Genomic DNA, 12,162 nt, shown 5'->3' with positions numbered 1-12,162 from the left:
TTTACAGACTTTTCCTTCTGAATCTAAACATTTACAACTTTTCATCCAAATACTATGAGGTTTTTCTTTTCTTTTTTTTTTCGTGCCTTACTGATTTCCAAAATATTGAGGTTTTTCTCAGAAAACAATGTTGTAATCTACCAATTTCCAAATCATTTCATTTTTTTGGAAGGTTATACACTTCTAGATATGAACATTTACCACTCTTGAATCATGTTAAGTATCTGCTTTTCTTTTCTTTCATGGTAACTTAATCCCCAAAATGTTGAGGTTTTTCCATAGAAAATAATGTTATAATCTAGCCATTTTCAGAACTTTTTCTAACAAAATTAAAGCTTTTGAAGTTTTTAAAGCTTTTAAGCCATGAAACAATAAAGAGCTTCTTATTGTTTAATGGCTTCCTATTCTCCAATTTGTTGAGGTTTTTCCTCAGAAAATAATGTTACATTCCCCGATATCCTAAGATTTTTTTTCAAATAATGTAAACTTCTAAATTTAAACATTTTTTTTTAATTCTTAAACTTAACAACTATGAGGTTTTTCTTCTTGTTTCATGGCTTCTTATTCTTGAAAATGTCAAACATTTTCTAAAAAAAAAAAAATGTTGTAATCCATCCATTGCCAGAGCTTTTTCTTATAAATATAAAACTTCTAAACCTAAAGATTTATGATGTTTTAATTTAAAAAAAAGGGGGTTTTATTCATTGTTTCATGACTTCCTGTTCTCCAAAATGTTGAGGTTTTTCCTCAGAAAATAATGTTACACCCCCTAATTTTGAAAGATTTTATTAAAGATTTTAAACTTTTTCGACTTTTTTTTTTAAAAACATATTTGACTTTTAATCATAACAACTATGAGGTTTTTCTTGTTGTTTTATGGCTTCTTAATGTCCAAAATGTTGAGGGTTTTCTCAGAAAATAATGTCATAATCAATCCATTTCCTGAGGGGTTTCTTATAAATTTAAAACTTCTAAACTTTGAGATCTTAAAAATAATGAAGTTTTTACTTGATTTTTAATAGCTTCCTAATCTCCAAAATGTTGAGGTTAATCCTCAGAAAATTATGTTGTAATCCCTAAGTAAATCCCTGAGTTTTTTTCTTCTAGTTTTCAAACACTGACCCTGATTTTTCTTGTCATTTAAGTTTTTAATGCAGACCAGATACGTATTTTTTTTTCTCTTACATTTTCAGGAATTTCATTGTGAATTTACCTCAGATCTTTTTTCTGTGATGTTTTGAGTAAATTCAAGTTCTTTTTTTTTTTTTTTTTTAAAGGTGCAGAATTTTTCACATTTTTAGGATTTTTCTGTGGGTTTCCACCCAGAAACTTTTAGTAAACTCCACTGGGATTTTTCTGTAAATGTCAAGAAATTTTCCAGAACTTATCGGGAGTTTGTCAAAGGAACTTTCATTAATATTTTCCAGAAAATTACTTGCTATATTTCCTGAATTTTCTTTGGAATTGTGCAGGAAGCTTTGGGACACTTCCTGGGAACTTTTTGGAGTCTCATGAAGGATTTCTTCCCAGAACCTTTCCTGAATCCTCTATGATAGTTTTCCTGTAAATGTTGGGATATTTTCCGCAGTCTCTTTGTTCTGTCAGGAGTTCTGAGGTCTAGATATTCCCTGATTGATTGAAACCATGAAACATTTGGGCCCAGATGTCTTATTCAGCTTTTATTCAGTGGTTCTTTGAGTCTGGATCAGTTTAGAACCAGGTCTAACATACAGTCCGCCTTACAGAAATCCCCAGAATGTGTTGAACTGAACTTTTGGGCGGATATTTCCACTCGTGGTCGATCCAGCTGGCTGTTCTCTGATGGCGTTGGCTAATTAGCAGACATGAGCGTCTTCTGCCTGTCTTGGAGTCGTATGAATACACGATGACACAGAAACATACATTTATGCACACGGCCCTGCAGCTACCACACAAACACACGAGTTCGGCGGCGTGCTCCAGAGCGTCGCGGCGTGTTGGCGTTTCTGTGTTTGTGTCAGTGGGACGCGGCGAGGGCGGTGCTGGACTGGTTTTCTGATCTAGATCGGGGGCCTTGCTCGCTCCACCCTCTCTCTCTTTCTCTGCGGATAGCGGTCTTAAATTCCAGATCTGATCCTGAATATTGATGTCTGTTTATAAGTGGGCTCTAATGAGATCAGGCTGATTTCTAATGAGATCAGCGAACAACGAGGAGGCCATGAAGGCTCATTATCTACTATTGATTAATTTATTACTGACTAGTTTCATGTCTGTAAGAATAAACAGCCTTTTTAGCCCGGTTTCACTGCTGCAGGATGTTTTTCAGAGTTGATTTCCCCGTTGATGTAAGTCTTGCTTGAAAAGACACAATCAGAATAAAATTCAACTTTCCTTCATTGTGATGCTAAACAGGTGAATTTACTGCTGTTTTATTCTGGTTTTACATGTTTTAACATTCTAAAGCTTTAATGTTCCACCTGCTGCCGTCTCTGAGAGTCACACAGGGTTTTATATTCGTTTATTCCTCCTGAAGGCTAACGACAGCGAGCACGGCCCACTAAATCAACTATTTCTTTTGTTTCCTGTTTGACGGTCCAAACATTTATACATGCAGCCCTAACCATGGATTTAAACCTAAACGATTCTGCAAGCATGGAAACGTGTGACTTTATGGTCGCTTACTCTTTTAATCTGAATAATATTGATTTTATTCTCTTTATCATAAATGTATGGGTTTTTAAATCTGGAATATTTCAGGGGTCATCCTGTAAAATAACAGAAAATGATGGTATTTTTCTCTTTAAATCTTTACATTACCAACACAAAAATTCAGAGTTGTTCACGTTCATTTACAACCTTTTAATCTAAAAAAAATTACACTATTTTCAAGCAGATTTATGCCCTAAAAACCTTAAATTTTTTAACTTTTAAGCCATTTATAACAGCAAATTAAACAGTTTCCACTCATTAATATGTATCTTGATTTTTCTACAGACTCACAATTTTATTCCTCATAATTACTGTACTTATCAAAATTGTCCTTGAAAAATTCTACCTTTTTTTTTTTCTTTTTTGTAGATTTACAGCTTTGTAATCGCACAAATGATTTGTTTACAGTATTTTATTTTCGCTGAATTTTTTTGTTAATTTTTTGCTTCCAAGTAACAAAAAAAACCCCATTTTTCTTCCTAGATAAAGAAAATAATTATTTTAACTTATTTCTCATTAATTAGCTCCTCTATGTCTTCACAAAAGTTATTTGCATTTTTCCTTTGAATTTAAAATGTTTTTGTCTGGAAATTAAATTAATTTAATCTTTAATTTTTGTATGATTTCAGCTTTTAATTTTTTTACGAACAAAATCACAACGTTATATTTCCACAAATTCTGATTTTTTTTGCCTCATAAATTGAAAAAAGTTTCTCAGATTAATCTTGAAAAAGTTACATGTTTTAATCTGAGTAAAACATATTTCTCCCTTTATACCGTGGGGTTTTGAATCAGCAAATGTAAAAAGGTTTTTCTCATGAAATCATGATGTCCTTATCTCATAATATCCTGAGCCTTTTCCTGAAGAATTTAAACTTTAAAATATTAAGAATTTAACAGGCATTCTTACTTATATAGGTCTTTCATTCAAGGATATGTTTTTTTTCTGCATATTTGTTTTTGATTTGTTGTCAGAAATTAAAAATAGTTCACTGGCAGTAATATTGATCTTAACTCAGAGTTTTAAGGTGTTTTGCCTTTATTTGACTGATGAGAAACAGGAAACATGAGGAGAGAGTTTGGACCAAACAGCAGGACTGGGATCTCTGGTCGCCTCCTCTAGACCTGGCAGCGGTTCCTCTGTGGTTTCAGTCTGATGTTTCTTTAACCCAGATCTGCTTTAACACGTTTTTAGTCCTTTTTCACGACTCTGAGGTGTTTCCAGTTGTGCTCCAAGCCTCAGTTTTGGTTTACTTCTTAATCTAGTCAAAGTTTTCCTGACTAAAGGAGATCTCAGGACTAAATCTCTGCCGTCTCCTCGTTCCTGAAGCTTCTAAACGGATGAGAACGTTGGTGTGGGAGCATATGTCTCATTAGGAGCACGGCTCACGGTTAGTGCAGCGCTGGAGGCTGAAGGCTAATGTAGTGGAAAATGTGGCTCTGAGACTTCATCATGTTGACACATCCAGCTCCTCTTCATCATTCCTCCACTACTGCACATGTTGCTCTCCCTTCTCTTTCTTCCTCCGTGCTGCACTGACAGGAAGTGACATCATCAGGCCTCAGCTGCCATCCAGCTGTTAGTTTAGACACTTTTGCACCACGAGTGAAGTTACCCACTGAGTTGGAGAAGTCTCACCTGTCTGAAACAACTTCAGCATATCCGGGATGATCTGCTGATTTCCGTAGGAGAACTTTCTGGGTCAAAGGTCACTTTTAGTAAATCAAATGAGCTTACCTTCTGAAGGCATGAATGCAAAGTGGTCTGAAATCCTGGTAGAAGGTTCTGGAATCAGATTATTCTATCTGCATATTCATGTTTGTTTTCCATCTCTTCCCTGCAGGCGGCTGTACGTTCGAGGAGTCCTACAGCAGCTGTGGGTACAGCGTGTCTCTAGGAACTAATGGATTTACCTGGGAACAAGTGAACTCCTGGGAGAAACCCACCATAGATCCTGCTCTGCCTACAGGTAGGACGCTGCACGTTTCCTTTGTTTCTGATTGTTTAGCACATGCTGATGCCTTGTTAAAAAGGAAGATTTAAATTCCACCAGCGTTTTTTTTTTTTTTGTGAGAGGAGGTTAGAAAACGATTCCTTGGCTACTTTACTGTGAAAATCAAGATTTTGTTGTAAGAAATAGCATTGGTTTTGGATGGAGCAGTTGTTCATTTTCAGTGTTTAGACGTCATCACAAACTGTTGTGGAGCATCTGGTTTTGGTTTCTGCTTGGTTTGTGTTAAAGTTGGTGTTTTGTAAGCCTGAGTTTATGTGTGACACAAAAATAGAAACACATGACTCTTCTCCCTGAAATCTAAACATGTCAGACATGCAATTCCCCATCCTTGGCCCTACAAATGAAAGAAAGGCCCTGTCAACTGGACTAGTGCTGCACGATTATTATATGGACAATTAATAATTGCACTATGAATCTATCCACAGTAAATTTATGCAAAATAAATCTGTGCACTATTAATCTATGCCATTAATCTATCTATAATTAATCTATGTACAATGAATCTATCCACAATGAATCTATCAAAAATTAATTTATGCACAATTAATCTATGCACTATTAGTCTTTCCAAAATTAATTTATGCACAGTAAATTTGTGCACAATTTATATACAATATTAATCTATGCACAATTAATCTATACACAGTTAACTTATGCACAATTAATTGATTCCAATTAATAGTTAATCCATGCACTATTAATCTTTCCACAGTTAGTTAATGTACTATTAATCTGTGCACAATTAATCTATGCACAATTAACTTATGCACAATTAATCAATTCACAATTTTTGGACAATTTATGAACAGTTAATTTGTGCACAATTTATATGCAATATTAATCTATGAAGAATAAATCTACACACTATTAGTCTTTCCACGATTGATTTATGCACAATTAATCTATTCACAATTAATACTGGGACAATTAATCCATGCACTATTCATCTTTCCACAATTGACATATGCACATGAATTAATTTATGCACAATTAGTCTGCAGAATTGTCTTTACATTTATATCAGTGCCACTCCTGATGTTTCTAGAAGAACCCTTATTTTCAAAAAAGGAAACGTCTTTTACAGTTTGAAAAATGGAATCAGTTTTCATTTTCACATACGAGAAATTTGACTTGGTGTTTGTTGCAAAACAGGTGACAGAGAGGAATGATAGAGATATTAAGAGGCTTTAGAAATAAAATAAAACATAAAGATTAAGGGGTTAGACAGAAATACATTGTTATAGAAAAATATAGTATCAAATAAAAATATGAAATACAATATAAACATCACATTTTGCACATGTGCAAAAGGAGAAACTAAACAACTGTGCAGGTTTACTGGTGATTAGGTTGTAGTGTGATTTTTCTAAATGAGTCCAGTGTGCAGTGATAAACAGTAAAAATAAAGTCCAGTGAGGGTTAATGTAACACTAAAGCCTGTATAAACATGCATGATGCTGTCTGCTGGTTCTGGGGTTTGGCTAGAGTCTGCAGGGGGAGGGCCGGAGTACTGCTCATGAGGCTGACAGGAGGCTAATCTGCCAAAGGTCTCATTGAAGACCAAGCAGACTCAGCCATAATACCACTCATGGATTATATTGGATTTCACATCATTACCAAATTCTGGTTGAGTTCAGTTCTTGATATTATGTTAGCCCATGTGGACAGGGCTTATGCACGTACAGTGCAGAGCTTTTTGGCATGTTTGGACCAAATATTGAGGCTGAAGTAAGGCGTAAGTTAGCTGTCTGAGAGCTCCATCGGGCAGAAGGAAGGATTGAAACAACCCTGGTCATGTTCTGGATGTCAATAATCTGTTGAACAAATAACAAAGTCCAGAGCTTCAGGGTGGAGTAAGGAGTGGATTTGGAGAGTAAGCACAACCCAAGGTATTGTCCAGGTGGATAGTTGGGTTACCCTGATCGTTCGTTTCACGTCTCAAGGGCCTGAAAACCCCCGGTGGTCTCTGACGTGCTAACAGGGGTGAAAAGACCTGGACAAAAGAGAGGCTGTTGAACTTGACCTTGGCCGCTGACTGACAGAATTTAAAGAAAATGTCAAAATTTAAACTGTAGTGCTCACAGTGTTGTAGGTTAATGTGACGTAGCAACAGCATAAAATCTACCCAGAAGTAAAAACAAAACCATATGGTATCAGAGATGTTTACTCAGCCTGTCACTGCTACCACCTCTATAAATGTCTGCCACTTAAAAGTGATGATGTGGCACTGGTGCAATCATAAAATACAATGAAGCCCTCATCCCTGCCTCCCTCAGTGGCCCTGAAAGTCCCCTGCCTTCTGCCTTGTCTTTCTCTTCTTCTGTGACGTTCCTATATCCCAGGACGAAAGGGGTTAACTTAATGAAACTATCTTTCTGCATGAAGACAAAAGGTTAACGTCTCTTTTCCTTATATCTCGCCTCTCGTCGGTCCATCTTGAGTTGGCAGACTGATTTAACTCAGATCGTGATGTGACCCCAGCTGGTTTCTCTCTCTTCCTGTCAAAAGACAATCAGAAGCTGGTCTATCCGTCTCTCTCTCTCTATTGCTCATTCGCCCTTTTGCACTCCGTCGCCCACTCCCTCACATGTTTATCCCCCCACCCTCTCTTTCACACTCTGTCTCTTACATTTACTCTCTCCGTCTATCTACAGTCACTTTCCTCTCGTTTGAGGACACTTATCAGGAACTTTACTTCAAATATGCAAATCTGAAAGTAAGTACAAGAGTCTTGCTCTTCTTATTCTTCTTTCTCTGCAGTAACAGAGAATATAACAGCTTTTGTTTCTTGAAGATTGTGGGATTTTTAAAATCTCCTTTATTCAAAATTTTTCCTATGTTTTCAAAAGCATCTTCATTCAAAAGAAGATGCAAAAATGCATGGTTACTTGCTGTAAAGATCAGTGCATGTGAGCATTAGTCCATCCTCTTCTGTGCAGGTGAAGCAGATCACTGAGAGCTAGCAAAGATGTGGCAAACACTTTATCACAAAAGTCTCCATCAATGGCTTTCTATTTGGCAGCAATGGAGGAAATAAAAGACAGAACATCCCTGGCTTCACCAACATTATGTCCTCTACTTTTGTGTGGCAACCGTAAATCTCATTAAACATTCCACTCTCTGCCTTAAACCATGTCATCTTCAAAAATTGTAAATAAATGTCTTTCTGTTTTTTTAAGTCTATAAAACATTCCATGTCCTCCCCATGATAGAGTCTTTCTTTAAAGTCTTAAAAAATGCTGTCCACTTTCTTTTATGATTTCACTTTTTAGGTCTAAAAAACATTTCATCTTCTGCCCGTGATAACGTCTTTCTTTAAAGTCTACAAAACATTCCGTCCTTTGATGCCATACTTTAAAACATATAATATATTTCATCTTCTGCCTCTAGTTAGGTCTTTCTTTAAAGTTTATAAAACATTCCGTTGTTTGATGATGTCATATTTAGAAAAACGATAAAAATTCCATCCTCTGTGTTTTTTAACAATATTGTGTTTTATGATGTCATCCTTAAAAACATATAAAACATTCCGTCCTCAGCCTTCAGTGATGTCATCCTTTGATGTCTATGAAACACTCGTTCCCCTGCATTTCATAATATATTCCTTATAATTCTATAAAAACCTACTGGCCCCTGCATTTGATAATGTCTTCTTTTGAAGTCTATAAAACATTCCATCCCCTGTCTTTGATAATGTCTGCCTTTGAAGTCTATGAAACATTCCATCCCCTGCCTTTGATAGTGTCTTCCTATGAAGTCTTTAAAACATTCCATCCCCTGCCTTTGATAATGTCTTCCTTTGAAGTCTATGAAACATGCCTCCCTTGCCTTTGATAATGTCTTCCTTTAAATTCTTCAAAACATTCCTCCCCTGCCTTTGATAATGTCTTCTTTTGAAGTCTACTAAACATTCCATCCCCTGCCTTTGATAATGTCTTCCTTTGAAGTCTATGAAACATGCCTCCCTTGCCTTTGATAATGTCTTCCTTTAAAGTCTGCTGAACATTCCGTCCTCTGCCTTCGATAGTGTCTTCCTTTAAAGTCTATAAAACATTCCATCTGTCATCCTTTGAATTCTATGAAACATTCCATCCTCTGCCTTTGATAGTGTCTTTCTTTCAAGTCCATAAAACATTCCGTCCTTTAATGATGTCACCCTTCAAAATGTGTAAAACCTCCCATCCATAATTGGTATCAGCCCCTAATAAACCAATTATAAAAATTTACTTCATCTTAATTAACTTTATACTTCCTTATTAAAAAGATTCACCTGCTGACACACGTTTTCATGCTTCCAAACCCTGAAATGTGGCTTCATATCTAGAGTATAAATGAAATCGCTGATTCTTTTTCACTTAAATGAACTTAGCGTTCCATACACATTACCAATGGTACCTTTACCATCATCTTTGAAGCACAGGGCCGCTGACCAACGCCATATTTAGTATTTTAGGACTGATAACCGGCTCCATATCACTCCAGTGGATCCTCCATCCCTCCCTCTCTTCAGCCCCTTCTCTCTCTCGTATATTATCTCACAGTCATGTCAATTATTGCCCTCGTACATCATCATCACCTCTCCTCTCTCTTTTCTCCCTTCATTGTCTCTGACACGCCAGAAGTAGTGGAGGCAGAGATCTGTCAGCCTCTGCTCGCCACACCCAGATCTCTCACTGACGATCTGATACGTCTGAGCAAGCGCTTCGCCGCTCCGTCTCTCTATCAGCGTGTATGTCTCATGTCAGTTATCCGTCTCATCTATGGTTGCGGGCGGTGGTTGTCAGGGGCAATAGCCATCACGGCCTGAACGCCCTTCTCATCTCGGACTACTTATCACGCCGGCCTGACAGCTTTAGATGTGATAAGGCAGGACAAGAACAAATTGTCTGTCAGTCTCTTTGTCTCTCTCTCACTTTAAGCCGTTTAATTCGCCACGTTAGGCTTCTGCGTGGTGGAGACTGGACTTCGGACAGCTCGGGTCGATGTTGTTTCACTGCATTACTGTCCAAAGAGTCAACACACCGACTGATGAGGGCTCTGATTTACTTGAAAAAAGGATGATTTTTTTTTTTTTTTCTCCAAAATCAAACACGATGACTGGGAATAACTGTTTAAAAAGAATCAAACATGAAGATAAAGACATGGGAAGACATGGGGGACTAGGACGCCCTTCTTTTGAATTCAAGCTAAGCCTTTGATTTCCCAACTAAGACCAGATTTACAGCTAAAGAGCTACCATGACATCCAAATGAACATTTACGTTTTTCCCTGCAGAAAAATTGGGAAAAAAACACATTAAAGTAAGTGTTTAATAAATTTTCACAAAAATACAAAGCCATAGCTTCTCTCATACCTCACCAGTCCCACACACTTTTCCAAAAGTTTCCAAGCATAGCCTACTATTAGGGAGAAAAGGAGGGATAAAAGCCCCAACATTCTCAGCTTCATGTACATTCTTTCCTCTGCCTTTGATGAATCCTTTAGGTTTTAGAAAGCAAATGTAATCAAAGCTCCTTAAACATTCCATCCTTACCTTTGAAGATGATGTAATTAAAGCATATCAATAATTCCATTCTAACCTTTAAAAAGATGCCTTGAAAGCTGACAAAACATACCATCCTTTTCTTTGAAGATGATTTAATCAAAGCTTAAAAAAACATTCCATCTTCTCCTTTAAAGATGAAGTCATTAAAGCTAATACAACATTCCATTCTTTCCTTTGGAGATGATTTTATTTAAGCTTAAAAACATTCCATCCTTACCTTTAATAAGATGGTGTCATTATAACTTATAAAATATTGCATTCTTACCTTTCAAGATGATGTCACTAAAGTTTATAAAACATTCCATCCCTACTTTTGAAGATTGTGTCAGTACAGCTTTTGAAACATTCCACCCTTTCCTTTAAGTGTGGTTTCTCCTGAAGCTTATAAAATATTTCATCCTTTCTTTAAAGAAGATGTCTTGAAAGCTTATAAAACATTCCATCCTTACCTTTGAAGAGGGTGTCAATAAAGCCTTTAAAATATTTCATCCTTACCTTTGAAGATAATGTCTTCAAAGCATTAAAACATTCCATCCTTACCCTTGAAGGTGTTTTTTGTAAAGCTTATAAAACATTCCATGCTCAATCTTGAAGATTATTTTTGTAAAGCTTATAAAAACATTCCACCTTTGACCTTGAAAATTATTTTTTTAAAGCTTATAAAACATTCCATCCTTGCATTGATGATGTTATTGAAGCTTATAAAACAATCCATCCTTACCGTTGATGATGATTATATTAGAGTTTATAAAACATCCCATCCTTACCGTTGATAATGATGATATTGAAGCTTATTAAACATTCCAATCTTACATTGATGATGATTTCTGTAAAGCTACATAACATTCCATCCTTACCATTGATGATGATATTAGAGCTCATAAAACATTCCATCCTTACCATTGATGATGATGATATCAAAGCTTATGAAACATTCAATCCTTTCCGTTGATGATGATTATATTAGAGCTCATAAAACATTCCATCCTTACCATTGATGATGATGATGATATTAAAGCTTATAAAACACAGCTGATGATGATGATATTGAAGCTTATAAAACATTCCATCTTTCCCTTTAAAGATGGTTTCATTAAAGCTTCTAAAAAATTCCTTTCTAGCCTTTTGCATGCAGGCTAGTCTAGGGCCCCCCCTTGGTTTTGTAACATGAATGCCCCGGGTCAGGAGGGTCCTGATTCCAGACTTGTTGAGAACTGCTATGATAAAGGACTCTCTGAACCTTTGAACAGAAACACTTAAAAGAAAAAGAAATCTGAATTCAGGCGCATCAGGATTCAGGGATGTTCTCTAGTGATTTCATGCCGTTTGTCGACTCTGAGCTCTTTGGATGGTTTCCATCAGAGCAGGTACATCATGTATTCAGAGATAAATAAGCCTCGATGCTTTTGTTTCTCTGCTTCTTTTATCAACACAGTTATCATATAATCCTCTTTCCTGCCTCACCTCTATAATATTGATGCGTCTGATACGGTTGTCACAGAGCGTAACCCTCCACTCGACAGCTTGTAGATCTGATAAGATTGAATTGGCACCATCTCTCCCTGTGTCTCTCTCTCTTCATCTCCATTTAGACACCGCTGTCATAAAGTCCATACAGTCCTGGAGGTTTATAACTCACAGTTAGCTGTGATTGGATTGAAATGAGAGATTTAACCTCCACTATCATCTCTGTATTGATGTGGAGTTACAGAAACCACACCATGACAAATATACTGATGTGACAGGATTAGACGGGCTGTTTTTCTAAGCCTTATTACAAACATGTAGACAATAATAATCTCTCAGTCTTTGTGCTTTAGGGGTTATAAAGCAGCACTTAAACTTGCTTGAATGCAGGGAAACACACAGATTTTCAACAGGTTTAGGTATTAATCGTCATTTAAATTCACTTAT

General features: G+C 36.4%; 1 protein-coding gene across 1 annotated transcript in view; it reads left to right on the top strand.

Annotated features, from left to right (window-relative positions):
* The window catches only part of ptprt (protein tyrosine phosphatase receptor type T), a 516,342-nt gene that overhangs the window by 62,546 nt on the left and 441,634 nt on the right, over nucleotides 1-12,162 (top strand). Inside the window, exon 2 of the mRNA XM_041782769.1 lies at nucleotides 4,533-4,658. Coding sequence (XP_041638703.1) covers nucleotides 4,533-4,658 — 126 coding nt within the window. The remainder of the gene's footprint in view (nucleotides 1-4,532; nucleotides 4,659-12,162) is intronic.

This window comes from Cheilinus undulatus, linkage group 3 (assembly GCF_018320785.1).
Source record: "Cheilinus undulatus linkage group 3, ASM1832078v1, whole genome shotgun sequence".
Taxonomy (NCBI): Eukaryota; Metazoa; Chordata; class Actinopteri; order Labriformes; family Labridae; genus Cheilinus; species Cheilinus undulatus.
This window is presented reverse-complemented; position numbering and strand designations above follow the sequence as displayed.